Here is a 25,335-nt window from a genome sequence, read left to right as displayed (position 1 = left end):
TGAAGAATGCTTAGGTTTTTTTAAAAATCTTGCTCCAAGTTAGCTGGGGCGCCCTGTATAATGCGCTTGGCGGGGCGCGTCGAGCGCGGTGGATCTGAGCGTCAAAGCGCGGCAACCACTGACGCCTGACGGCAGCGACAAGCCCGAGATAACCATTGCGCGCCTGTGTACGCGGCTTCCAGCCAGAAAGCTCTCACCGTCGCGACAAGCCGCCACAGAAAAAAAAAGAAAAAAAAACACTCGAACAGGGAGGTCGCTGCCGCCTAGCTCTGTCGCACACGCAGCAGCTGCTGCTGCAGTTTGCAACGTTTCAGACGCTCGGAGCGCCGAGGCCACCTTTAGCAGCAGCCGGAGGAGCGACAGCCACATTGCGCACATGTGCAGCCAAGCTATGCCTGGTTTCCGCTGTTAATGCGTGACCGGCGGTCGTTTCTCTTTTTGTTTTGTTTTTATTTTTCCCGGTGGATATATCGGCGGCGCGGCGGAAGGATGATGTCGCTGGCTTACTTTTGTGTACGGAACGCTGTCGTGTGTTGCGGTGCGGTGAAGAAAGCGCTCGGGAAGGATTCCCGGAATGCATGAGAGCGTGGCGTTGAATATGGCTTAGCCAAGGCGGCGCCAGGTTTTTGAGGAGTAGACTTGTACTCGGCCTTACTGGAAATGAGTGAGTCGTCTTCTCCTGATTTCTACTTGTGCTTTTATATTTTTCTCTGGCTATAGTGTAGAGTTTAGATTTCTCGTCACTGGACTTTCCTTCTTTTTTCAATGTATTGCCCGTAAATTACAAGTTAAACATAACAAGTAGGTAAATGTCTGCAATATGTGTACATTGCTGCTTGTTGATTAATGCAGTGCACCGCCTTTCTTCTCGAGCTTCGTTTAAAAGAAGAGCAAAAAGGACACTCAGGGTAGTCGTTACGGCTAGGAGCTGTGTACGTAGCGGACTAAACCGTTATTGTGAGAGAGAACGTCTTAGAAAAAAAAATACGTTTTACTTCTTGGCCTGAAATACAGTTGAAGAGCGTTCCTAGGCGCGCGTTTTTCGTTTGTACCTGAAAATTGAATAAATTCTGAATTTTTTCTCCCGAAACATTGAATGTAACGCAAAACTAGACTACTTGCTAGGGAAGGTTTCATTCACGGCATTTTCGCCATGCGGAAAGCCTTTAAAGGTAAGTGTCACGTGACGTGAAGGAAGCCAACAATCGCGAAATCAAGAAGCATAGGGGAACGTTTTCTATTTTTGGTGTTGAGCCATTGGATAATGTTATTGTAATTACATTATCGCTTAAAATTATTTATTAGCAATCCAGGAAAAAACAACTACATGCCACCGATGAGATCTGAACCCACCTCCTCCTAATTTCGCGTCCAAGCCACTCTTTTCACTTGACTTGTCTGCTCGTTAGGCGGTGACCCGGTTAGAATGACCGAGCTTAGCCAAAATGCACTTTAATGAGAGTTATAGATATAAATGAGGCAATGGAAAGAGGACTGCTTGTCATGACTGCATAGTGTGTCATTTCTACTCAACAGCATGAACTAGGTAGTTGAAGAATAAGTGTTAGGTATTTTCATATGCTAAAGGCCCAATAAGCTCACATTAGTGAGCCAGCAAGAAGTCCGTAAAGAGGGATGGAGCTGGACTTTCTATGCCAGAAATATACTGTAAGGCTATGCTTTGACTTTCCTCTGTGCGCTCTGCTTTTGTCCGCATCTCCCGTGTCAGGTCATTTTGCCCTTTCGTCCGTCCACAGCGCACTTTTGAAATGACTCCTGTCTTTGTACCTGGGCTCAGCTTGTGCACAGGTGCGATTTTGACGGCGCCCAATGAAACCAAAAGGGCCAACATTCCTTGTACATCTACCGAAGTAGCTCGCCTCACCGGGACGGCTCTGTGTTTGCCCAGATCACGTAATAGCACTGGTGTAATTGCAAGAGTAGATAAAAGCCTCGAAACATACAGGTGCGGCTATAAGTAAACGGAGCACGCTATTGCGTTCGAAGTGCAATCACGCTTTCTCCATTATTCATGAAGAAGCGTTGTTTGTCTACAAGAAAGCCCACCAACCCCCGCTACCAGGATGCGCGCACCACTGCTGGAAATTCCAATTAGGTGACGCGTGAAAAATATTCGAAGACAGCTGCGTGCTCCGTTTAGTTTTGTCCGCGCCTGTACATAGGCTTCTACGGGGGCTCCGTTAAGGGAAGCGCTGTATAGAGGATTGTTTCATGCAGCACGGAAATCCATGCGTGGCAGAGATAAACTTGCACGCCGCTATCCGGGGTGTGAAAACCCACCACGCGCTGGCGCGCACAGCGGAAAACACGCTCTGGGCAGAAACAGCGTCGATTGACGACGGGATGGGGACTCCGGTAACACGCGCGCGCAAAGCGCTGACTTGCCGCTGAACTTCTTTACGAAGCAAAGTTGCACGCAAGCGGACCAAGCTTCGATCAACAGACACGTTCTGAAGGCTGCTGTGAAAGGCTGTGGATAGAGATACATCGGGCGCACCCACTAAATTATTTTGCCGACATATCGGACAGATTACGCCATCGTTTTTACATGTCCAACGTGTCTCACAAAATATTTTTCTCTTAGGCTCGGTATTACGGGCAAATTGAAGGTCATAGTGTGGGTCGCGCGGTGGCGTAGGTTGAAGCTCAGTGACATTTGATGCTTGCTTGGCGGCCTTATGAAGATTGTCCTCGTTGCGCTCCTTAGGATTACCATTTATTAATGCAAGAGCAATATATGGCTATTTACGCGTCATCGAAAAGTGCCCGAAAATTTTGTCAGCACGTTCATGTCGTTTTGTAAAGGTGTATGAAAATTAAGTGTGATTGCTTTAGGTAGTGGGTGAAAAAGCTTCACTAAATCCCAAATTTTGTTGATGTGGATAATTAATTAATTATTTAAACGCCAAGAACACTCAGACGTAGTAAAAGCCATGAACGTCGATATAGCACTTGGACGTCAGACTATGGCCTTGATATAGTCATCATCATCATCAGCCTGACTACACCCACTGCAGGGCAAAGGCCTCTCCCATGTCTCTCCAATTAACCCTCTCCTTTGCCATCTGCGGCCACGCTATCCCCGCAAACTTCTTATTCTCATCCGCCCACCTAAGTTTCTGCCACCCCCTGCTACGTTTGCTTTCTCTTGGAATCCACTCCGTTACCCTTAAGGACCAGCGGTTATCTTGCCTTCGCATTACATGCCCTGCCCAAGCCCATTTCTTCCTCTTGATTTCAACTAAGATGTCATTAACCCGCGTTTGTTCCCTCACCCACTCCGCCCGCTTTCGATCTCTTAACGTTACACCTATCATTTTCCTTTCCATAGCTCGCTGCGTTGTTCTTAACTTAAGCTGAACCCTCTTTGTTAGCCTCCACGTTTCTGCCCCATAGGTGAGTACCGGTAGGATACAGCTGTTGTGTACTTTTCTCTTCAGGGATATTGGTAAGCTACCATTCATGATCTGAGAGAACCTGCCACATGCGCTCCACCCCATTCTTATTCTTCTAGTTATTTCCCTCTCATGATCCGGATCTGCGGTCACTACCTGCCCTAAGTAGACATATTCTCTTACTACTTCCAGCACCTCGCTACCAATGGCGAACTGCTGTTCCTTTGCTAGGCTGTTGAACATTACTTTGGTTTTCTGCATGTTAATTCTCAGCCCCACCGTTCTGCTCTGCCTGTCTAACAGATTGATCATGCTTTGCAGTTCTTGTCCTGAGTGGCTTAGCAAGGCAATGTCATCAGCGAATCGCAAATTACTCAGGTATTCTCAGGTTGATATAGTATGTGGCCGTTTTGCTTTCACATTGTTCCAATGTGGGTCGTCGCAGTGATCGGGCAAAAAATAAGAAAGAACTAGATACTAAAATGAAAAAGAAAAGAACAAAAAATACAGGGAGCAAAAGAGGACAGGGAAAGGCTCTCGTATTTGTGATCTTCAGCAGACTTAAGTGCAGTCCTGTAATTTTTCACAAGGATAATTATACCTACGGTTCAAGAACGTTTGCCCATTGCCCGGAATTGAACAATTGCCGTTCGGCGCAAAGGTACTTTGGGTACGCCAGCAATGTTCGTGCTTGGCCACGCATTACAAACATCATGTGCCGTTTGTGCATGTTTGTACCATTTTTTCGCATGTCGTTTGGTTGCAGCGTATGAATTGAAAAGTTAGTCATGGCTATTTTCATGCAGACATGAGGCACCCGTCGCCCGTCGGCTCGCGCAAAAATCGATCCTGGAGAGTTTAAACCTCATGCAGACGAACTTTCGTGCGGAATACGATGGTGCGGGTTAGGCACTTGTCTAGCCTTCCCCAAACAACGTGGCTGTTTTCCCGGAAGTGGATTGTTTACGCTTCCAGATTTCCAGTTGTTCCTTCCTCTTACATCGTGGGCGATCACGGCAGGCTCACTAGCATGGCCATCGCCGTTGCGCCAGGAATCCTCGAATAAATTTGTCATGCTTTTGCTTTTACCACAACTGTGAGGCAGAATACAAAAAAAAATTAAACGATGACCATCCTATATACTGCATCTTCCGGTACAGAACAGATAGCATAACTTATTTTTAAGTGCTGAGGCGTATTATGGGTGTGGGTTGCGCATGGTAAGATGCATCATGGGCTGGTTAAGGGCACCTAATTCTCAATACGTATAATTGCGCTTTAGCGGTCGGTGCAGAATCGCAGGTGGCGCCAGTGCTGACGATAGTTCGTTTAAATTGCGAGAAGTTCGAAGTCATCCATCACGACACCGTTCAATAGCCACGATAAAAGGAAGACACCTGGTGAATGCTTATTTCTGCTGGCGAACGTCCCGTCCCGTGCTGCTGTCGCTAGCATGCAACCTGGTGCAAGCAACAGCGGTGATAGCGTGAGGGCACGGACCTGTGTCACCTGTAGAAGTGCGCAAATGTAAGAGAAAAAAAATTCTCTATGCAGCGCCTCGAAATTAGCGAAGGTAACGTGTAACATGCATACGCTTTACGGGCAAAAAACGACAAGCAGGTTGCATGAGTGGGACTCGTATTCACGCTGTACGAATCGAACAAAATAGCATGTCTATTCACGATGGTTGAGCGAAACAGCAACAGCTGTGACACTATAAGAGAAAAGAAGTTGCGATAAAGGCCGGAAGTTGGAAAATATCGCGTAGCGAGGCTGAACGCTGAGCCTGGCTTTAGAATGCATAGGTCGTGGTGGGACATGGAACAAAACTGTGGCTAGTTCGGTCTTAGTGCGGGGTCCGTCACTCGGATAAGCTCGCAATGATTGTCAAGATCTCCATTGAGCAAACCTCGTTTGCATTCACTGCAGGGATTAGTAATATCGTGAATTTTGAAGGGCGTCTCATTCTGTAACCTGCACGGTTTCATTTCGTCCCGTGCTGCGGGGTAAAATGTTACTTTTTGAACATTCTGTTTTCAATAAAATTTAATGCGTTCGTCTTCAGCTGCACTCTTTTATATTTGGTGAAGCGGATTCCAGAACAGTACGAAATAATTCGGCTGCATTTCTTTCTGACAGCCCTGAATGACTAATAATAGGGACGATTTGCAAATTTGAGTCGTGATTTGCCGTACTCTGCCAACTCTGTCTCTACCTGACATCTCTGCCTGTACTCTGCCTCTCTGCCTGCCAGTAGTCTGCCTGCCATCAATTTGACGTGAAAAAAAAAGAGGTTTTATGAGAATTCGTCGTTAGCGCAGCATTTCGAGCTCTACCTGAACGGGCAACCTGAATTACACATGTCCATTTTCTTGGAACTTCAGGACTAAAGGCCGGGACTGTACAAATGGTTGTGCAGGCCCTAGAAATGGCAAATATGGAATAAAACATTGATATTAAGCCCTCCATATGCTTCACGGGTAAATAACTTTACTCGCGTGTAGCTGTCAGTTCGCAGCTTTTTTCAGCATTAGCCGCACTCATTCCGTCCTCCCAGCATTTGTTTACAAGGCTCCCCTTAGTGTTTTTGTGGTTTTTTTATCCATTAAGTAATGGCTGCATGCAGCATGTTTCGGTCTACGGTCGCACTCAACGACGCTCTTTCAAGGCCAGTATTTCTTTCAATCACCGTCCTAACTTTCGTCATCACCTTGGCCATCATCCTCTCATTCGTATTCTCCAGATGTTTATCGGGGAAGAGACAGTATCGCGGTAATTGCTTCTGAAGTAACTTTCTTTTAGTCTTGACTTTTTACCTCCATGGTGGAAAATGTTCGCTGTGATGGCCATAGAAAATTTGACCAAAACATAGGAGCACTGAATTTCAGGCGCGGCAGTCGCAGAAGGAGTTTTATGCCGTGTAAACTTCCTTCTCAGTTCCTTTGAAAACATATGCTGCTATCTAGTGACCGTGGTAAAAATCATAGCATTTTCGTAGTCTTCAAGAGCTCTCAAATAGGCTGAGTTTATGCGAGTGCGTTCGACAGTGCCGATGGAAAAAATTCGCTGTGGCTTAGCTTGTTTAAGCCCGGTAATTGCAAAAGCAATATCCGTACCTACGCCATGGTTCAGCTGGTAGTGTAGCTGGTGGTGGTGCTTGTGGTTAGACTTGTGGCGATGCATCTGTTATACATTCCAATGCAATGCAATCCTATGTAATCTAATGTAATCTAATCTATTCTAATCCAATCCAATCCAGTACAGTACAATCCAGTCCAGTCAGACCGCCGTTCATGTGCACTGCCGTCGCACACGTACGGCGCGAGATCGCGAAGCCTTGTTAAGCCGCTGGTGGTTGGCACAGCTACTGCTTTCTAGCGACGTGAGTCGAGCCTAATCTCTTCAGCGTAACGCCACAATCGCGCTCCTAGCAGAGAGCGCAGGAGTTAGGCGCCGGTGGTGGCAAAGCCGCGGCTTGCGACGGCGCGAGTCGGTCGCCCTTTTCTTCGGCGTGATGTCACACATGACGTCACACAGAGGTCAACTAAAGGTCAATGGTGGCACCGCCGCGCCACGGCAAAGGCTGAAAGTGCAAGTAGTAAAGCTTTCGCTTTAAAAGAACAACCGAATAACAGGCACTTCAACAGGCAGGAAAAACGTTAAGTGCTTATTAGTGCGCAGGCACTAATCCGATAGGTGTCAACCTCGAACAAAATCGTCCGTTGTTTGTTCGCAGCTGGTCGAGCGAGCGCTCCGTACCGCGCACTGCAAGCTCACGACATCTTCATGGCCCAAACCCGCGCTCTCGCACTCATTGGAATGCAGTAAACATTCTCTATAGTTTTTTTTAGCACTCGTACCCACATAACATAACACATTACGCATAACGCATACACATAACGGCATACATTTAAGCGACTAAAGGTCTAATTCAATAAAACTTCGGTTGGGCCTAGTTGGTACATGTTACTGCTAAGGTGAAGGCTGCGAAAACACGGGACGATCCACAACGAGGAGACACAGAGACACACATACACGTCCTGGGTTTTTGAAGTTTCACATTTTTTCCCTTTTCGGTGATTTTCCATTCTGTAGGCAAAAGTTGTGAACGTTGCAAAAAATATTTTATGCAGTTTCATAGTGAAAAATATGAGCTCCTACACGTTCGGAAAAGGTTTACGACAATTTAAATTGCAGGTTTCACGAGAACACACTGCCAGAACTGCGTTTCGCTATAATATATAGTTTCAATTGGAGTTGGAAGTCAGCTATTTCTGCGTGTGCATGTTGATTGACTCCAATACTTCAGTTCGTAGCCGGTCATTCCGCGCTTTTTCTGCGAGTACCGGAGCATGAACTTGCACCTTAATCCCCAGTACGTAACACTAGGGGAACATTCATGTCCATGCCTCTCTTGTCTATCTCACGGAATTTGCTTTCCCTTTAAGGTTGTGAATTCCGACTTCTAAAATCATTGACAAGTCTTATGCAGAACTCAATGGTTGACGGTGGAGAAACATGCTAAGGAACAATATTTGTTTCACATGTTCCACTAAGTTCAGGCTCTAAGGAGGCGGAGGAAAACAGCTATGTTGGTGTCCAGTACCAGGGCTGCATTAAAAACAACCTGGCTCCACAGGGGATCGTTTGTGATCCTCCGTGTCCGAATGAAGCCAAAAGCACTCCAGGAGGAATACGGAGGATATGAAATACACAGGAGGTACAGAGCTTTGTGAAAGTGAATGCTTGCGCCGATAGGGCCAGCAAAGACCGTGAATGTTGTTGCCCGGAGGTGTCCCAGTTAGGTTCTGATTAAAATTACGATTTAGTAAGAAACAAGGCAAAGTCAACTTCGCCAAAGAGCGTATTCACTAACGCGTTTTTTGTTCTGTTTTTATGAACTAGATGAAGTCCAAAATCAGTCTTTGCAAGCATAGCACGCGAAAGCAGCCGAAGGCAGGGGGAAGTCTGTACTCACTGGTTTTTCGTTGGGTAGCTGGAGGCACTGATATTCAAACCTCTCACCTTATGTGTACCGGGCGGATGCTGGAACCCCATCTTGCTACTAATTGTTTTCACTTTCCATGCTCTTTTGTCACGTTGTAATGAAAGGGAACAGAAATTTTATACTTCGCAGGTGATTTACATACGGTTGAAGAATTGAGAATTTCTTTTCATTGCAGCATTGTTCTCGAGAAAGAAACCTCCTACCTGTCGCAACGAGCAGCGCCACTCAAACAGAACGGGATACAATGCGCTCCACGATTTCGACGAGGATTCCAGGGCAGACGATGACACCTGCAGTTTGATTCCCCAAGAAACGCCGAAATGGAGTCAGGAATTGACGCTGAAGAGGGATGTAGGCCTGTTCAGCAGCATCACGCTGCTCCTCGGAGCCATCATAGGTGAGACACCCTGTACCTACGCACTTTGTTTTCAAAGTCGCCATTTGTTCGCCCCTTATGAACATCAAAATGATCGATTTAAAAATTAGAGACCACTGCGGCGACCTGCACTGGGAGGATGCGAAAGCATTGACGCCTCCTCGGCATTAGTCTCTTCTTTTTGCCTCTCTTTGTCATTTTATGTTTGTTAAATAATTTAACTATTGAATTAGCGCAATTATATTATGCTTCAATTAAATATCAATTTATTTTGTCTGATTATACATTCTTTTCTCAGTTGACCGTTTTGGTTTTTCAAGTTTGGCGCCGCGGTTGCTTTCCCGTCCACTTAATATATCCCCGTCCAGCCTATTCAACAGTTCAATGGTTGATAATTAATTAACTAATTAATCTATTCCAACGAAAAACTTTTTGCTCGCTTAATTATCACTGATCAAATATACTTCAATTAAATTCAAACTTTATTTTCCCTCCGTCGCCTTTTTTTCAACTATTTTGCCGTCCACGGTTGTTTTCCCATCCACTCGCTATATCGACGTCCGCGCTATTTCTACTTTTTTCCGACCTTTCAAGCTAGCTCTAATGAATTAAGTAATCGTCCTATCAACATAATTTTTTTTGCACCGCATCCTCACACCGCTCTCTATCGATCAAAACCATTCGTTTGATGCTACCTCTTCTGAGAACAACACAACTGCTGCGGACAAGTTTTGCGGACACGTTTTTGCGGACACATAGCCTAGAAATGCTTTCGCATTAAGAGGTGAACATAACTTCTGTTCCCCTCTCTGACCTGGCGGCAACCTCTTAGAGTATTTCCGCAAGTTCCTCAACTACAGCGGTAACTCCGCTTTGTAGATGTGGGAAGGTTATGTAGTGTTCGGGCTTCTTTGTGTGGCGGGCCCGGGAGAGCGCCGCAGAGAGACTGGAGGCTGCTGTGGTCTCAGACGAACTGTGTTTTAATAACATCTACAAAAGCATTTTATACACAAGACACTAGCGCCATGGTACGGACAAAGTGAAAGCGAAACTGAAACACGGTACGGACAAAGTGAAAGCGAAACCGAAACAGACGATACAACAGGTTACTCTACTGAACTGTTTGATTGCTTTCTTTAAGGCACTGGTATTTTCATCACACCTGGAAACGTTCTGCGAAACTCGAAGACGATAACCATAGACCTTCTATTATGGACCCACGGTGGAGTCAACGCATTTATCGGTAAATATATGCACCCTTTGTTACTAATTTCACGATGCTAATGCATTAAGTGAGCTCATGTGTCCAGAACCATGCATGGAAATTTTATATTATCTCATCGCGCGATTGACACCTGACAAAACAGGAAAATTTCTTCTTCCCGTCAGTGGAATATGCATGCATGCCTCACTGGAGGTGCCAAGCGTCCACTTATCAGTTTATATAAGCTCTGGTTTACATAATCGTAGCAGGGGCGGCAGAAACTTTGGTGAGCGGGTGAGATCCAGAAGTTTGCGGGGATTAGGTGGCCGCAACTGGCACAGGGCAGGATTAATTGGAGAGATATGGGAGAGGCCTTAGCTCTTTCCTCGTTGACGTTGCATAACCCTCCTCACAGTGCCGCCCCTCCTCCTCCGCTTTAAGAGTGTGTTCGACGTATTTTGCCGTTTTCGTTTGTTTACCGGATGTTTATATTACACTGATCTGTGCACCTTGTTTGAATTATTCGTAGCGGCGACTTGGGTTTTTTTTTGGCGTTGAACTTACACTGCTACCGCGAAAACGTTACTACGTTCAGGAACTGCCGGATAAGTGTTATATTTTGGCATTCGAGGGAAAGGGCAAGAAATTAATTTATGCTTTGAGCAAATGCAGCGGGAAGGAAACAAACTAGAGGCAGCATCACTATTCTCTGTGTAGAATTTTTGAGAGCTGGATACATTCCTTCTAGGACAGTGGCAAGCAGTAGGTGAACTGCACACAAATTTATTCTCCTCTGGTGCAAAGTAAGGAGTGCAAACATTACAAGAAAACCCAAGTCGCCGCAACGAATAATTCAAACAAGGTGCACAGATCAGTGCAATAGAAGCATCCAGTAAACAAACGAAAATGGGAAAATACGAGGAACATACCCTTAGAGCAGAGGAGGAGGGGCGGCGCTGCGAGGAAGGTGATGTAACGCCAAGGAGAAAAGAGCCGGGGCCTACGCCCTTCAGTGGGCGTAGTCAAGCTGATGATGATGATAATTTCCTGCTTCCATGATGTCTGCTACAACATAAATATCATAGATGCGCAGGCGTGGAGGCAGCTATCTTGACTCCTGACATGATGAGAGCGTTCTAAACGAGGATTAATCAATAAATAAATTTAAGGCAGCCCAGTGCAAATGAATAAGATATAGATTTGTGAACTGCACGCCTCTTGAGATGTATAGTATTCGTCTATGTTGTGGATGCTCCTGTAATGGCCAAACCGTGCGTTGTACCGGTGAACCTTAAGTGAGCACGGAAATTCCCTTAACGGGCTTACGGACAGTCACCTTACCTTCCATAGCGTACAATTTCATTGCATTTCAACTCTGCGACTCAAAAATGTTTAGGCAGTACCACTAACACCCAAACTATATGACATTGCTTTAGGAGTTAATCTGTCCGCTGCACAGCGACAAAATTTTTGCCTGCAAGCTTTCGGCGGCATAACTACAGAAGGCATAACTACTAATCGCATACCTGACCAGTTGATAAAACTTCCTAGTATTTTTGTCGATTCCTTTGCACTTTCATTACTAATGTTTTATTTAAAAGCATTCAAATGTTGCATTGTTTGCACGTCACCCCTACAATTGGCCGTAGGAGTAAATGGTGCACATAAACGGGTCTAAAATTGTATTTATTGTAGCCTGTTACCGATGTTTACGGTGTCGATAGACGCTAAGCATGGTAGATTGCTTTGTCGAGCTCATCATTTCGGTCGCCGGCGTTTAGCTGTACTGGAATAATACAATTAAAGTCGTTTTCCTGATCTGTTAGTTTTCTTGCCGACAGTATTCTTCGCGTCGACTTATGCCATCCACTTTTACGCGCTATTCACTGTTTTTTGGCAACATTCACCAACCACTACAATCAACACACATGGAATAGAATGTTTTCTTGTCATACCTCAATGCGAACAAGCAATGTATGAAAATGTTTGTGATGCGCAGCTGGTATAAAAAGAAAAAAAGAAGGCAACAAAAGAAACAAGACCTAAGTTCTCCCTACGTTTCTAGAGCTAATTAAAGAATTTGTTCATAAGTGACGTATTACAACTCTTAGAAAGGCTGCTATATTTGTGATCTGGCGTCACATTTTTTGGATAACTGAGCGTAGTTAACCTCGCTTTAGAGAAGTTCACGGGCTGGCTGAAACACTGGATGATAAAGGAATTTTGATATTGTTCGCAGTACTGCGGACACACTGACAACATTATCGGGGTTTTGAAAACTAGGCATTACATTAGGGTTCCTTTATATCGCTTCTTTAGTCGCTTTTTCCGTGCAGGAGGGCAACAAAAATCACGAACTCCTAAATTTGTTTTTCACTGCCGCCCTCTATAGTTGTAATTATTTTCGCCAGGAACCGCTGTATATAGCGGCTACTACGGCTTAATGTATACTTCTTATCTTGTAAGGAGTATTTGCGAAATGTTATCTCTCTTTTCCAAGCGTATAAGGGATTCAGAATTCAGGGCGGTGTCAGCAATATATCGGGGCTAAAGCTGCGAAGAGCAATTGTATAGATTTAACCCATTTGCAAGAGTCTAGGACAGCATTTGGGAAAAATCCGCGAGTATTATGTCAGACGGCTGTTCATCCAGATCGGAGGCTTCAATTATTAATAGTTCATTTATATAATGCATCACTCTGGAGCTGAATGCTCTCCAGCACGTAGGACGCTTTCTTTGAGTTCGCCTACATGATCTTTTTATTTTTACCTCCTGGTTTTTATCAATTTAAAGTTTTTAAGGTTTAGCGCCCATTTAATGGGTAGAGGCTACCCTGTAGAGGCTACCAGAGTTCTAAACCTTGTTCAGAGCCTGTCTTTTTGCCTTCCTGCAGTTTGGTTCCACAATTTCTGCGGCCATCACTTCGGTGTACAAAAGTGGCACCTGTCGGAAATCTTAGCGTAAAACCAAATGTTCTGGTTCGCTTTGCAGAAACGAGATGGCGCTTCCAGTCTTACAGTGGCGGGACGCCCAAGTGCGAGGAGGAAAATTAATGCTAGGGCGCGCTTGCTCCTAACGAGGGCGGTCCTTACTGCGCTAGTGCGTCTCGTCGAAACCAGATGGCGGCTCTAGACTTAGAGTGGCGGGGCACCCAAATGCAAGGAACCGTAGAGAGGAAGGAAAGAACTTCCTCCATGCCTAGAACGATTTAAGAAAAGGGCGGCGCTGGCTGCGAACTGCGCTACAAATTGACCTAGTCGCTGTTACTTGCGCTCCGTAATCTTGTTCGTCGTGGGTTGCACTTATTGTTCAAATAAGCATTCCCTAAAGTTGTAGGCTTCCGTGCTTAGAAAATTCATTGAGAGAAAAGCAAGTTTTTTATTATCCTAAGCACTCCGATTTCTTAAACTACATCAGCCCAGCCCTTTGTCTGTTCCTGTTCTCTTCCGAACTGTTACGACAAAGCGTATATCATTTTATTTATTTGTTTATAAATACTGCGGTCTTGAACAACAAGACCATCGCAGGTGGGTACATAATTTGTGTAACACCAAAGGACAAAAAAAAAAGAAAATACAGCAGACAAGGCGTCACCAGCAGCGAAATTACAACATCACACTGTAGTGTATCGTTTCACAACATTAGAAAACACACACTGCAGTCATAGAGCCAAGCATATAACAGGTTATAATTGAGTAAATCAGAACAAATTACTCAGCAGCCGAACACTCAAAAGTTCGCCACTTGTCGCAGCAGCGCCTCAAAATGGGACAAATAATTCTGTTAGACTATATGACCAGCAAGGTTGTTCCATTCGGTAACAGTTGTAGGAAAATAGGAACATTTGTAGCAGTTTGTTCTTGTTCACTTGTTCGTTCGTTCACTGCACGTATACAAGTATACGTATACAAGTATACGTGCAGTGGTGAATAAGCTGCACACGTTATACTTTTTTAAGACCAGTCACGTCATGTTCTGCCAGAAACAAAGAGATCTGCGGGGCCTTGCGATCTGGTACGACTGATATGGCGCCATGAGTTGTGGCACCAGCACTTCCTAATTTGTCCGTACGCTGCTAATAAGATGGTACGAAGGCGATAATGAGCTTTGATTAAATATGTTCGCACCTGTACAGAGAAAACTTTCAGGTACGCTTTCTGCAGAAGAGGAAAATAAATCATCACCACATAGACTTAAATTTAAAAAAAATGAACTGCTCCTATTGTTAACCCAACGAAAAGAAAACAAAGTATTTCAATCACATAGTACTCTTTTGCACAATATAGACTGTTGCAATGCGAAGCTCGCACGCTAGCGCCAATTTCTCGTTCAGTTACGTTCATAGCGGCCGGGGGCGTAGTTATGGCTTCAGCGGAGGTTTCTCCAGTTAGCCGGGACGGAACTTGCTCGTGCTTTCCTACATGTGGCTCAATTCTTGTAGCGACCTCAATTCTTATCGTGAAGATACTAGGTCTACGTTGTATTACTACCCATTGTGTTGAATTTCTATACACTCGGGACGCTCTCTATAAGGTTCCATACATTGTTTTCGATCCATGTTGTGCCTAGATTTGGCGCACTCAAAGCCGATGGGTTGTACTAAACTCGTGTCACGCCAAAATACTTTGTAGTTCGTACTTAGCGCAGGACATTCATTCGCAACCTTGGAGTTACTCCATGAGGCCCCGGTGCAACTCCCTTTGTTGAACTTATTTCCAATAGCTATGGAGCAAAAATACTATGACGAGCGATCTCTTCTTAGAGAACATCGCGTTCAGCACAGATAAAATTTTCCACGCTTTCCTGCTGTAGCTGGGCCGTAGCCGTACTGGGTATAGCGGATCGGTGATTTCGAGAATGGTTTCTAGACTGTTATACGATTGATGTAAAACTCGAAGCGGCCGCAGTTCTTTTTTATTTTTGTGGGGGCGGAGGGTACCTTTCTTATTTCTGTAAAAAGATGATCCCTTTTTTAGGAAAAAAAAATCACCTTTGTTGGCGAGGGGTGATAAAAACAGCATTAGACCCACAGAAGAAGAAAGCTGGCCTTTGTGCTATTGAAAACGCACCCCCAATGAAAAAACTTTCAGCCGGATAGAGTTCAAGTCCGCAATGTTGCTCCACCCACGTTCGTCACGCGAAGCTATGCGCCTCAAACAGGAAAATACACAGTGTGAGCTACAAATTCCCTGCCATATTTTGTACCATATTATAAAGGTTGTTATGTGTCTCTGTTCTTACCTGAACAAAAAGTCAATCCAGATCACACGCGCAAACATATCCTTACATTTGTTTCTTTTATTAGAGGGATACTGTAAAAAAACCCGCGCTTACTGCAGTAATTCATTAGCTGAATGATGGAACAACACGTTGGGGGTGGGTTCTTGCTGCCAACCTCGCTTTTTTTTTAAACTTATATGCCGCAATAATGTTAAAAGCGCTGCGTTCTAAAATTATATAGTTTGACTTGAACTTTTGCATAAAATCGACCCCAAAAAGTCCAATTTTATTTTTAGCTCTGAAAACCAGAGAAAAGCAAACAGTTAGACATCTCTGTATTAAGAATACTGGACCAAATGTTTAGGGGAATCCCCCAAGGTGGAGTATATTTGTAATAAGGGAGTAAATACTCATTCAATGAGTAAGTACTCCCTTATTACAAATCTACCCCACTTTGGGGGATTCTCCTAAACATTTGACCAACACTGTTCCCTCTTCGAGTTATTGATCAACTCGCTCTAGCCCTACCATAAGCTTACCGTCCCGGTTAGCTCAATTGGTAGAGCGACTGCTCCGGTGAAGCGGCGTCCCGGGACCAGAACGAATTTTTCTTTAATTACGAAGTTTCTGGGAAAGCTGTATAGCTTTCCTTTGTAGCCGTGTGGCTGCACTCGGGTGGAGGTCAATGAGTAATTACTCCCTTTTTATAAGAATGTTCGAGTTCTGTCGATTTAACGAGATTGTAATTTAACCTTTTTCTTGCAGGTGGGCTCTGTGCAGCTGAGCTAGGCGCGCTTCTACCAGCATCTGGAGGCGATTACGCCTTCTTTCTGGCCGCTGGTCGGCCGTACGGTGTCTGTGGGGACCTTCCGGCATTCTTCTTTGCCTGGACGTGCTTCTTCATCGACCCCGCAAGCACTTCCATACAAGGGTTGACCTTCTCTGCGTACCTGCTGAGTCTGCCGTACCCTGACTGCCCGCCGCCTTACGAAGTCAACGTCCTAGTCGCCTCACTATTTATTAGTGAGCAGTCTTCTTTCCCGCAACTCTTTACCGTGCCCTGATTGCTCCACATACTGTATTAATGGACTACCATACGCAAGCGATAATGCATGACAGAAATGTCCACGCAAAAAGCGTCTGCGCTGCGTCTTAATGTATCATTGATTGATGACTTCATTATTGCGATAATGTGTGCGATACAACGCCGCGGTGGCTCAGTGGTTAAGGTGCCCGGCTGCTGGCCTGACAGACGCGGGTTCGAATCGATGGAGTTGAAATGCGAGAGGCCCGTCGTATACTGTGCGACGTCAGTGCACGTTAAAGAACCGCAGGTGGTCGAAATTTCCGGAACACTTCACTACGGCGTTCCTCATAGCCTGAGTCGCTTTGGGGCTTTAAAACTCCCCATAAATCAAACCAAACAGGGACCGTACAAAAAATCATCTGCGCTGCGATTGAATGTATGAATGATTGAGGAACGACCATGGCGGGCTAGTTTACAAGAACTACACAACTTAGTCTCGCCTGAAGATGAGGGCATTGAAACAACCACTGGCGTCGTTGCCTCACTGAAAGGAAAGCTAAACGATATCAGCATGCACGATGTACCGTACAGAGAGCTTACTGACTTTGAGGATAGAATGGAAGAGTAGAAAAGGGCAAAGAAATTGCGGGATAACGAGATGCACCGCATCAAAAGGTGTTATATCCCATGTAGACTCTCGTTAAGTTTTTGCCTACACAACCGCTTCTAACTAGAATCTGTTCTTGAATTATCTACGTCTTGTGCGGGGCCATACGCTGTTGATGCTGTTGGACTGGTGGCATGAACGGTTTAATTTTATTTTGTGGTGCAGTTTACAGAAACGGGGTCATCTGCATAAACCAATTCTCTGGAATTCATCACAGGTACCTTCGTCTCAGACACTGAAATGGAGATGATTAACTCCATGCTGGAAGTATTTTTGTGTACTGATTTTGCTCTGTGGGGTATTAGCTGCACCTTAAAACACCACGTACGGCCCTGACCATAATATAACTGGGGAGGCTTCGGCCATCAAACACTTGTCACACATTACCTAGCAAAAATTAGGAAGTACTTTACACATAAGTCGGCCCACGCCACTTGTATTCTCGAGTATTTACCCATGGAACCGCCTTATATCTTCTGTACGGAACACGAGAAAAATCTGAAGTGCCAAAGTGTGCTTCGTAATATTTTAGCCGGACCAGTACATAAAAGACGAGAGCGATAGTGGTAAAACGCGCTCTTCCGGACAATATCCTGTATTGCTGTCTGTAGCAGAGCTCGCCCTTCCTTATGCATCAGTCTATTCAGACTTACCAGTTAAAATGTGCCTTTTTACGTTTACGTTATTAAATTCACATTGGAAAAAGTTGTCGTTCTAAAACACGTAATTTCTGCACGCGTTCAGAAATGATATAAGTTCGATATAAAGCAATAGAAACAAATATAAGCAATAAACAATGAAGCGTTATGTTAGTGTTGCAATAATATGAGAACATTTTTTGGTGGTATTAGCGGTACCTGGAGAGAGATGCCAAACAAGAAATTTTTCGTTGAGCGTAGTAAATCGGGGCTAGAAGGCTAAAGCAAGCCTCCCAGTTATTCACTGAAGCAATGTCGCTGTGCTAACCAAACTGCAAGCATATTCATTTAGTTCGACGTTCAGTTCGAGAACGTTCCTCTCTTCATGGAGCAACGTGCCGTAAAGGGGACTAAATGAAACAAGGTGTGCAGTAGAGATTTAATTTCACAGTTTAAATAAGTATACTTCGGTACTTTTTTGTAGCTCTTCAATTACTTTCGCTTAACATCTTTAGAAAAAATTACGCAACAAATTGGCTTTTCTATAAATGTAACTCAGAGTAGGCCATTACTTGAGGTTTTCGATGGCAGAAAAATTTGAACGCGCAAAAAGTATTTTCCAATTACAGCTTCAAATTCTTTCTAACAGTAATAGAAAGAAGCGATAAATACTAAGGAAGAGTTTCAGCTTCATGTTTTTACTCCCGCTTGTTGCATTGTTTTCCCCAGAAATGCCCTTCTTGGAACGCCTAACTTCTGGAACAATTTTCTCCACTTATCTGCTGCAAAATTACACAAGCCCAGGATTTTTTTCGATTGCAAAAAAGAAAAACTTCATTATATTCAAATTCGTCAAAAAAGTTACGTGGTGTTCTGCGCGGATCCCAACTTGCAATTTAGTGAAATCGCGCAAACTTCTTGGCCTCTCGTTATATGCGTTTTTCACCAAAGGAAACTACAGCGTTTGTTCCAAAATTATGATCTATTCTTTTGTACCGTGAATTTTAGCCACTACAACTAAAAATTTAATTCCGAATGAAAAGTGGTGGCAGGACCTCGGCTACCGTTATCATAAAACAGACATAAAAATCAATTTCATCTGGAGCTAGACAACTGAAGTTCCGAGAGCTAAATTTCAGAATAACCGTCAACGAACGGCGCAGATAACCATGAAGGCTGCTAAGAAAAAAGAAAGGCAGAAATGTTAAGCGTTTAAAAAGCTTCTAATGTTTATGCGTTTCGCTATTTACGCGAAGGTTACGTGATACTAGATTGTTATTTGTTATATTTTCTATTCCTTACCTCGAATCATACCTGAACTTCTCTTCTGAAGCGCTTTCAAAAAGTCGCTTCGTTTTCGGTGTCCAGCCTATTCAGGGGGCGTGAAAAATATTCGCTGGGACTTCGAAGTAGTGATGTTCTGGCGAAGTTCCCCCCCCCCCCCCTACTTATTCTACTTATTCTGCTTATTCTCACTCTCTTGGTCAGTATTCCAGGGATGAGCGGCCCCTAGATTTTCCCTGCAGTGGTCAGGTCATACTGCAGGGCTTGTAGAGGTTGCACTTAAACGGGCTTAAAGAGCTCGATGTGTATAGTAGAGCTAATACTGTGATTCCCAATGTCTTATAGAGGGTGGTATATCTGTCGATTTTTTTTGTCAGCACGTTTCCAGCTCTTGCAGTAGAAGACATATCAGCTCCTACAATAATCACGTAGATCTAGTACTCAACGAAGGGAACGCATCTTGTTGGTCAAAGCAAATAATTAATGTAATCAAGAAGCAAGCAGCTGCGTTATTTATGTTGGCACTGAAAAAGTGAAAGAAAAAAAAAGAGATAGCCAATTTATACACGGTGTGGCAACTGACTCGTTGCAAGTCTTAAGGAGCTAAATGTCCTTAACTAGTAACGACGAAACAATATATGTATATTTTATAAATCACTTCAAATAGTGTATCTTTTATTATTCCGAAATATTTGCTGAAGCGCTAATTCTTAACAATCTGAATACTGAGTTAATAAATACGGCGCCAATTGGAGAATTGCGGGAAGTTGTGAAGATCACTTCAGCCTTTTCTTATTACACAATTTTAGCCCGTGCATTCTTCAGGACAAGCGAATGCAATTTGCGAAACGTCAAATGCACAGCGTGAAAGCGCTCCGTGAATAAAGCGCAGCCGTGCATAACCTGTTTAGTAGGAGGCCTGCATTCCGTATACTCTGCCGCTACGAGGATAGAACACCGTGTTGATGGCGGTTCCGGCATGAACCCGGGAGGACTACCGGCCTCCTGCTGACATAGCGCGAATTTGCTGTCAGCACCGGCTGGAACGTATTTCGCTCGAAGCCTGTTTTAGTGAGCCTCTGGGAGGGACCACTTCATCGGTGGCCCTCTTGCGTGAGCCTGCACGTCGTATTTTGACGCGAAGAAGAATCGCAAATGTATGTTTCCAGTTGCTGCCTTAACTCTGCGCATAATGCCGTAATTTATCCTCTACAGTCCGCACTAGGTGTACAGTCAGCTGGACTAATATCTAGTTAAAATGGCTTTTTTGTATCAGTTTTGCAGCGCCTGTATACCGGGTGTCCCAGATAAATGTAACCAAACTTAAGAAAGGCGAAGTGTCTTAGTCCAGTGAAACCATTTGAGGGTTGTTCATAGTCGCGTGGCCTACTCTTGAGTATTTTTTTCGCTGTTCAATGTTAATTCATTAGTAAAGTTTAATTAGCTCACTTTTTAATTATTGACTTCAGGAAGAATGTGTCAATGAAAAAGTTTTAGATCACCTCGAAAAACCGCTAGTTGTGCTGTTTCCTTCAAGTTTCGATTTACGTAGCTTCATTTATTGGCCTTAAAAGAAAGTTATCACGTGACCAGCTGCTCGCTCACTTCTCGGCCCCAATGTGCACCCAAAGTCTCATCGAGGAGAGGACTTCAGAAAAAAACAGGATTTTATTCTTTAAGGCGTGTCTTGGGACGTTGAAGTGGCACAGTTGTCATGTGGAAGCTTTTTCTGATTGTGCGGGTTATGGTTAAAGGCCGGTAAACAAACTACTTTACACAAATATTACTTTTCTGCAAATGTCTCAGTAAGCTGTTTCTCAAAGCGATCTACAACTTTTCCATTTACACTTTGTTCCTCAAGTCAACAATTAAAAAGTTAGTTAATTAAGCTTAACTAATTAGTCAACCTTGAAGAACGAAAAAAATACTGCAGACTAGGTCACGCGACTCTAAACAACCCTCATTTGGTTTCAGATGGCTAGGACATCCCGTGTTCTTTAAAAGCGTGGTTACATCTAGCTGGGACACCTGGTATATTTTGAAGGGACCGAGTGTAGGGTCAGTGAGCCACAAGGGCACTGAAACGTCTCTCTTTACCTTGTTATCTGCGGGAATGTCTTCTTTTCATTTATTACAGTGCTGCAATAAATTGTGAGTTTCACCCCTTGCCATAGTTTCCAAAATGTTCCCTGTCAAAGAAAACAATGTCTCTGATTTATTTATCGTTTAGAGGCTCTTTTTCTCTGTAATCCTCGCTCTGATTGTTTTTTGAGTGGCGAAATCTGTGGCACTGCCTTGTAACCTTTCACTTCGCGAAGCAAAACACTCAACTAAAAAATACTCAAAAGATACTAGACAGGCTATAAGGGCATGCATTCATGAAGTCAGGAAGCTCTGATCCTTCACGAGCTTTATTTCTGATGCGTGTTGAGACAGAAAACGCAATATTTTCTCCCGAGGGGTGCTGTTACGCCAGTAATTACACGTAGAACATTTAAAATGCGCGATGTCAAGATATGCAAACTCAGCGCAAGTTTCACAATAATAACCATTTTGGCAGAATCGCGTTGGGCAAAGGACATTAAATTAGACGATTTTGTGTTATGCGTAGCAGGAGATAGTCTGCATAGCGCGAAATTTTAAAATTGAAATTTATTTACTCCTACGATTGTATTCAGCAATTTGCGGTATTGACACAATGGCGGGCCTACATGCCATTTTATTTTATTTCTATCTCTTCGCAGCATTAGCAACGGCCATGAACTGCTTCTCCGTAAGAATGTCCACCAAAGTCCAGGACATTTTCTCGGGGCTAAAGTGCGCATTCCTGTACGCAGTCATTATTACTGGCGCCGTGTACTCATTTCGAGGTGAGTTCGCTACAAGACTTTTCACAATACGACTTGAATTATGAGAAACGAGTGGTCTGAATTCCTTCTCCCCCTTTTTCTCTCAATCAGGAAATCATATATGGGACGCTCAAACTTCTGATACTCATCCGTCAGTCGGAGATCTTGCAGCGGCTACGTATTCTGCCCTCTACTGCTACTCCGGATGGTATTTCAATTTTCTTATTTCTTGATAAAACTCGGCTTTTAGCATTTTAGATGCAATGATAACATTGCAAATAACGCAGGCAGAACAACCATGAACGGGCGCTCACCCAAAACGTAACTTAAGAAGGCGTGGGTTGTCAAACCGTCAAAAAAGAAGGGGAACAGGCACATTCTGAGGAATGTTAGATTGTTAATTTTGCCTTTTACTCTATTCCAGTTGAAGGTGACAAGGGTGAGGTAATACACATTAATACAAAAGCACACAATGTTTTCTCAAACAGCACCTAAACTTTGCGTGTCTAAAAAACACTCAATGGCCTTCTATCGAAAACATCGCTTACGCCAAGGGGTCCTAGGGTCCACGTACCTTGTCTGCCAAAAGTAACCAGGCTGTTCTTATCGTTTCTCATGCCACCAGCGGAAATTTATCATTCAGAAGACAACAGAAATGGCACAGGGTGATGTCAGTCAGGTTACCCTAGCTGCCAACGAGGACTAACGACCTCAGAGTGGCCGGTCCGCCGTCGTCACGGGAGCTTGGTTACTTGGCAGAGACGGTGGATTATAATCGGTTACTACTATATCTGGCTAACGCTAAAGAACTTATCTATTCTGAGTTTAACTTTTAGTCTTTTACGCGGCGTAATGGGACTAGAGCGGAAAATGAACGGTCAAGCGGGCTATTATGCGAACGGTGTTCAACCATGAACGTATTTGTTGCTTGTGTGCCGAAAATGGTATGCATCATGAAAAGGGCGGTAGCCGTCCGACGAGGCCTTAAAAGAGCCTTCGGCCTGAATTTTTCTCATGATATCTTAGAGACTAACAGGATAATTTTACACGCCTAAGATTCGCTTTGTACGGGAACGGCAGGAACTAACTTTGGCCAGGAACTATCTTTGGAACTAACTTTGGAACTAACATGGCCACTCACAGCAAAAGCTGCAAATGCCGTCCCGGTTTTGAAAACACTATCGATTCATTGCAAGTTTTGAAGACAGATTAGAGCGTGAAATAATAGAAGCATATTACATCAAGCAGAGGGGTCATATCTGCATAAGTAAGCCATCTGTGTCGCTGTCAGATGAAGAGATTAGTTTTCTTTGTAGGTCTTTGTCAGCGTTATAATCATTGCTTGGTCCTTTTGGCACGTGTGTCTTTGTTAAATCACCCCTTGTATCTAGTTTGCCTTTATCTTTTTGCATGCCGTGTGGTTATAAGTGTTTTTTTTCCGTGAATAAACTCAGTTGGAAGTTGGCGCCAGTCCTGTCTCGTTGTGTGTATTGTCTTCGTCTTTTATCGCCAGTACGTTTTTTGCGTAAACATGTCATACTACAACCAACTAGCTGAAATCAAAGTGCTGCTGTAACTTTATTGTTTTTTGTTGACACTTCCTTTATTCAAGTACCGCTTTTATAGCGCGATTTCTTGCGCAGGAACTGCATAAACTGCGTCGCCGAAGAGATCAAGAACCCCGGCAGGAACATACCCGTTGCCATAGCAGTCAGCGTCATCATAACTGTGATAACCTACCTGCTCATAAACCTCGCCTTTTTTGTCGTCCTGGACTCCCAGACAATCGCAAGCACTGACGCAGTCGCCGTGACCTTCGTTCGGGCCACATGGGGCCGGGGCATGGGAGCCGTCATGCCTCTGGTCATCGCGCTGACCGTATTCGGGTCCACATGCGTGGACGTACTCGCCTCTTCGAGGATCTTCTTCGCCGCTAGTCGAGAGGGGCATCTGGTTCGATTCATGTCCTTCGTCCACGTGGAGAATTCGGTGCCACTCGTGGCTGTGGTTGCTCGCTGCATCCTGTCCTTAGCCTTCACCCTCGTCGGCTCCGTTCACTTCTTGATAGAGGTGAGCATCCTGCTAGGCAACGTCTGGGAAGCGGCCAGCGTCGTCAGCTTGCTCCTTTTGAGGCGTTCCATGCGAGACGCGCCCAGACCCTACAAAGTGCCAACGGTGATCGCCATCTTGCGTTTGTTGGTGTGCGTCGCCCTTGCTGGTGTGACATTGGTGCAAGTGAGGCGTTATGCGTACCAGTACGCCATGTTGGTGGCCACGTTCGTCATTGGTGCTATGTACTACTATTTGTTTGTCTGGAAGAAGATCAGACTTCGAGGATGTGAGCGTGTCTCACTGTTCCTGCAGAAGTGTTTCAACTCTGCTCCCTGTGCAAGCGAACTTGAAAAGCGCGTGAACGAGACAGGAACTGTTGTTGAGTGGGACTAGAGCCAATAGATTTTGATATCTACGTGATTATGGCTCCGCTGTTTTCTTAGCGCCATGAGCGGTGTTCGGTAACTTTGGATTCTCCTGTTGTCTCTTCATTATTAAGTAATCGAATCATAATATAGGGTTCTAATGCAAATTCTTAACGTGTTCTCAGGAGCACATCAATTGTGATATTGTCAAGTAACCGGATGACATTGTGGGCGAAAACGTGGACGGTATGCAGCAGACTGGCGTAAGAATGAAACTGCACACTCAACAAGCCTGTGCCTATTAATAGTATACAACTTGGCGGCGGCGATAACAAGTGCGAACCCTTGTCGGCCGGTTAATAATGCTCGCGTCTCAATTTAAAGCCATGCTCAATTTGAAGGTGGTAAACTTGTGCCATAAAGAGCGGGAAACACCGATAACGACCCGGAACGTCAATGAGACATTTTGGCGTAGTTTCAATTCTTTCTATAGAAATCTCAGCAGCGTCTCAGGTAAAAAAACAAAATAAGGCGCTAGCCGGGAGCTTTGGAGAGAAACATCAGAAAGGAACCGTCACAAAGGCATGGGGCAATATTGCCCCCATTAGGATAACGGGGCAGTTCTCCTATGTGTATTAGTGTATACATCTCTGCCTGTCGTGAGTGAAAAGAATGAGGGCAGCTGTTTTCCCTCGCCAACCTCAAACGCCGCGCCTCACGCCTTCGCAGTACTGGCCCCTTCGCAATATGGAACATTTGAAGACTCGTCGCCTGGCGTATAATGAAGGTAATATATTCAAAGTGCTGTTTACGTTGTCGGTTAATAAATGTTGCTAGTGGCGCAAGTATGGTGCCAGATGCCATCGCGGAACTTTTCTATGCCCTTCGATCTTTTGCAATCAACTGCGTCTTCAAGTGCATTTAGCTATGCACGGAAAAAGTGTATATGTGCGTTCTTGTACAAAAGTATAGAGTTCTCAATGCACAGTATACTAGCCGCAGCAATTGAAATTTGTCCTGCAACATTGAGACGGAAGAAAAAAGTGTCCGAAGAATGTAAAATGAATGATTACATTGCACCAGTGCTACTAGTAAGTCTTACGGTTAACTATGCTTCTAGCCAAGGTTTAAACATCGATAAAAACCGCAAATAGAAACCGATTTCTGCATGCGGAGCTAACAGCAGACACCATTGGATTTTGTTCGTTTTTAAAGAACAAATTCTTGCC

General features: G+C 44.4%; 1 protein-coding gene across 1 annotated transcript; it reads left to right on the top strand.

The window, feature by feature from the left end:
* The first annotated feature begins 272 nt into the window (after positions 1–272).
* On the top strand, positions 273–24,969 carry LOC149329085 (Y+L amino acid transporter 2-like). Its single transcript, XM_089560096.1, has 7 exons — positions 273–664; positions 8,600–8,821; positions 9,942–10,043; positions 15,990–16,247; positions 21,585–21,710; positions 21,801–21,897; positions 23,333–24,969. The coding sequence occupies exons 1-7, from the start codon at positions 661–663 to the stop codon at positions 24,132–24,134; spliced, it is 1,611 nt and encodes a 536-aa protein (XP_089416222.1). The 5' UTR covers positions 273–660; the 3' UTR covers positions 24,135–24,969.
* The last annotated feature ends 366 nt before the right edge of the window (positions 24,970–25,335 follow it).

This window comes from Amblyomma mixtum, chromosome 9 (assembly GCF_055824585.1).
Source record: "Amblyomma mixtum isolate Tamu chromosome 9, ASM5582458v1, whole genome shotgun sequence".
NCBI classification, from domain to species: Eukaryota; Metazoa; Arthropoda; class Arachnida; order Ixodida; family Ixodidae; genus Amblyomma; species Amblyomma mixtum.
Note: the sequence above shows the minus strand (reverse complement) of the source record. Positions and strands in the feature narration are given on the sequence as shown.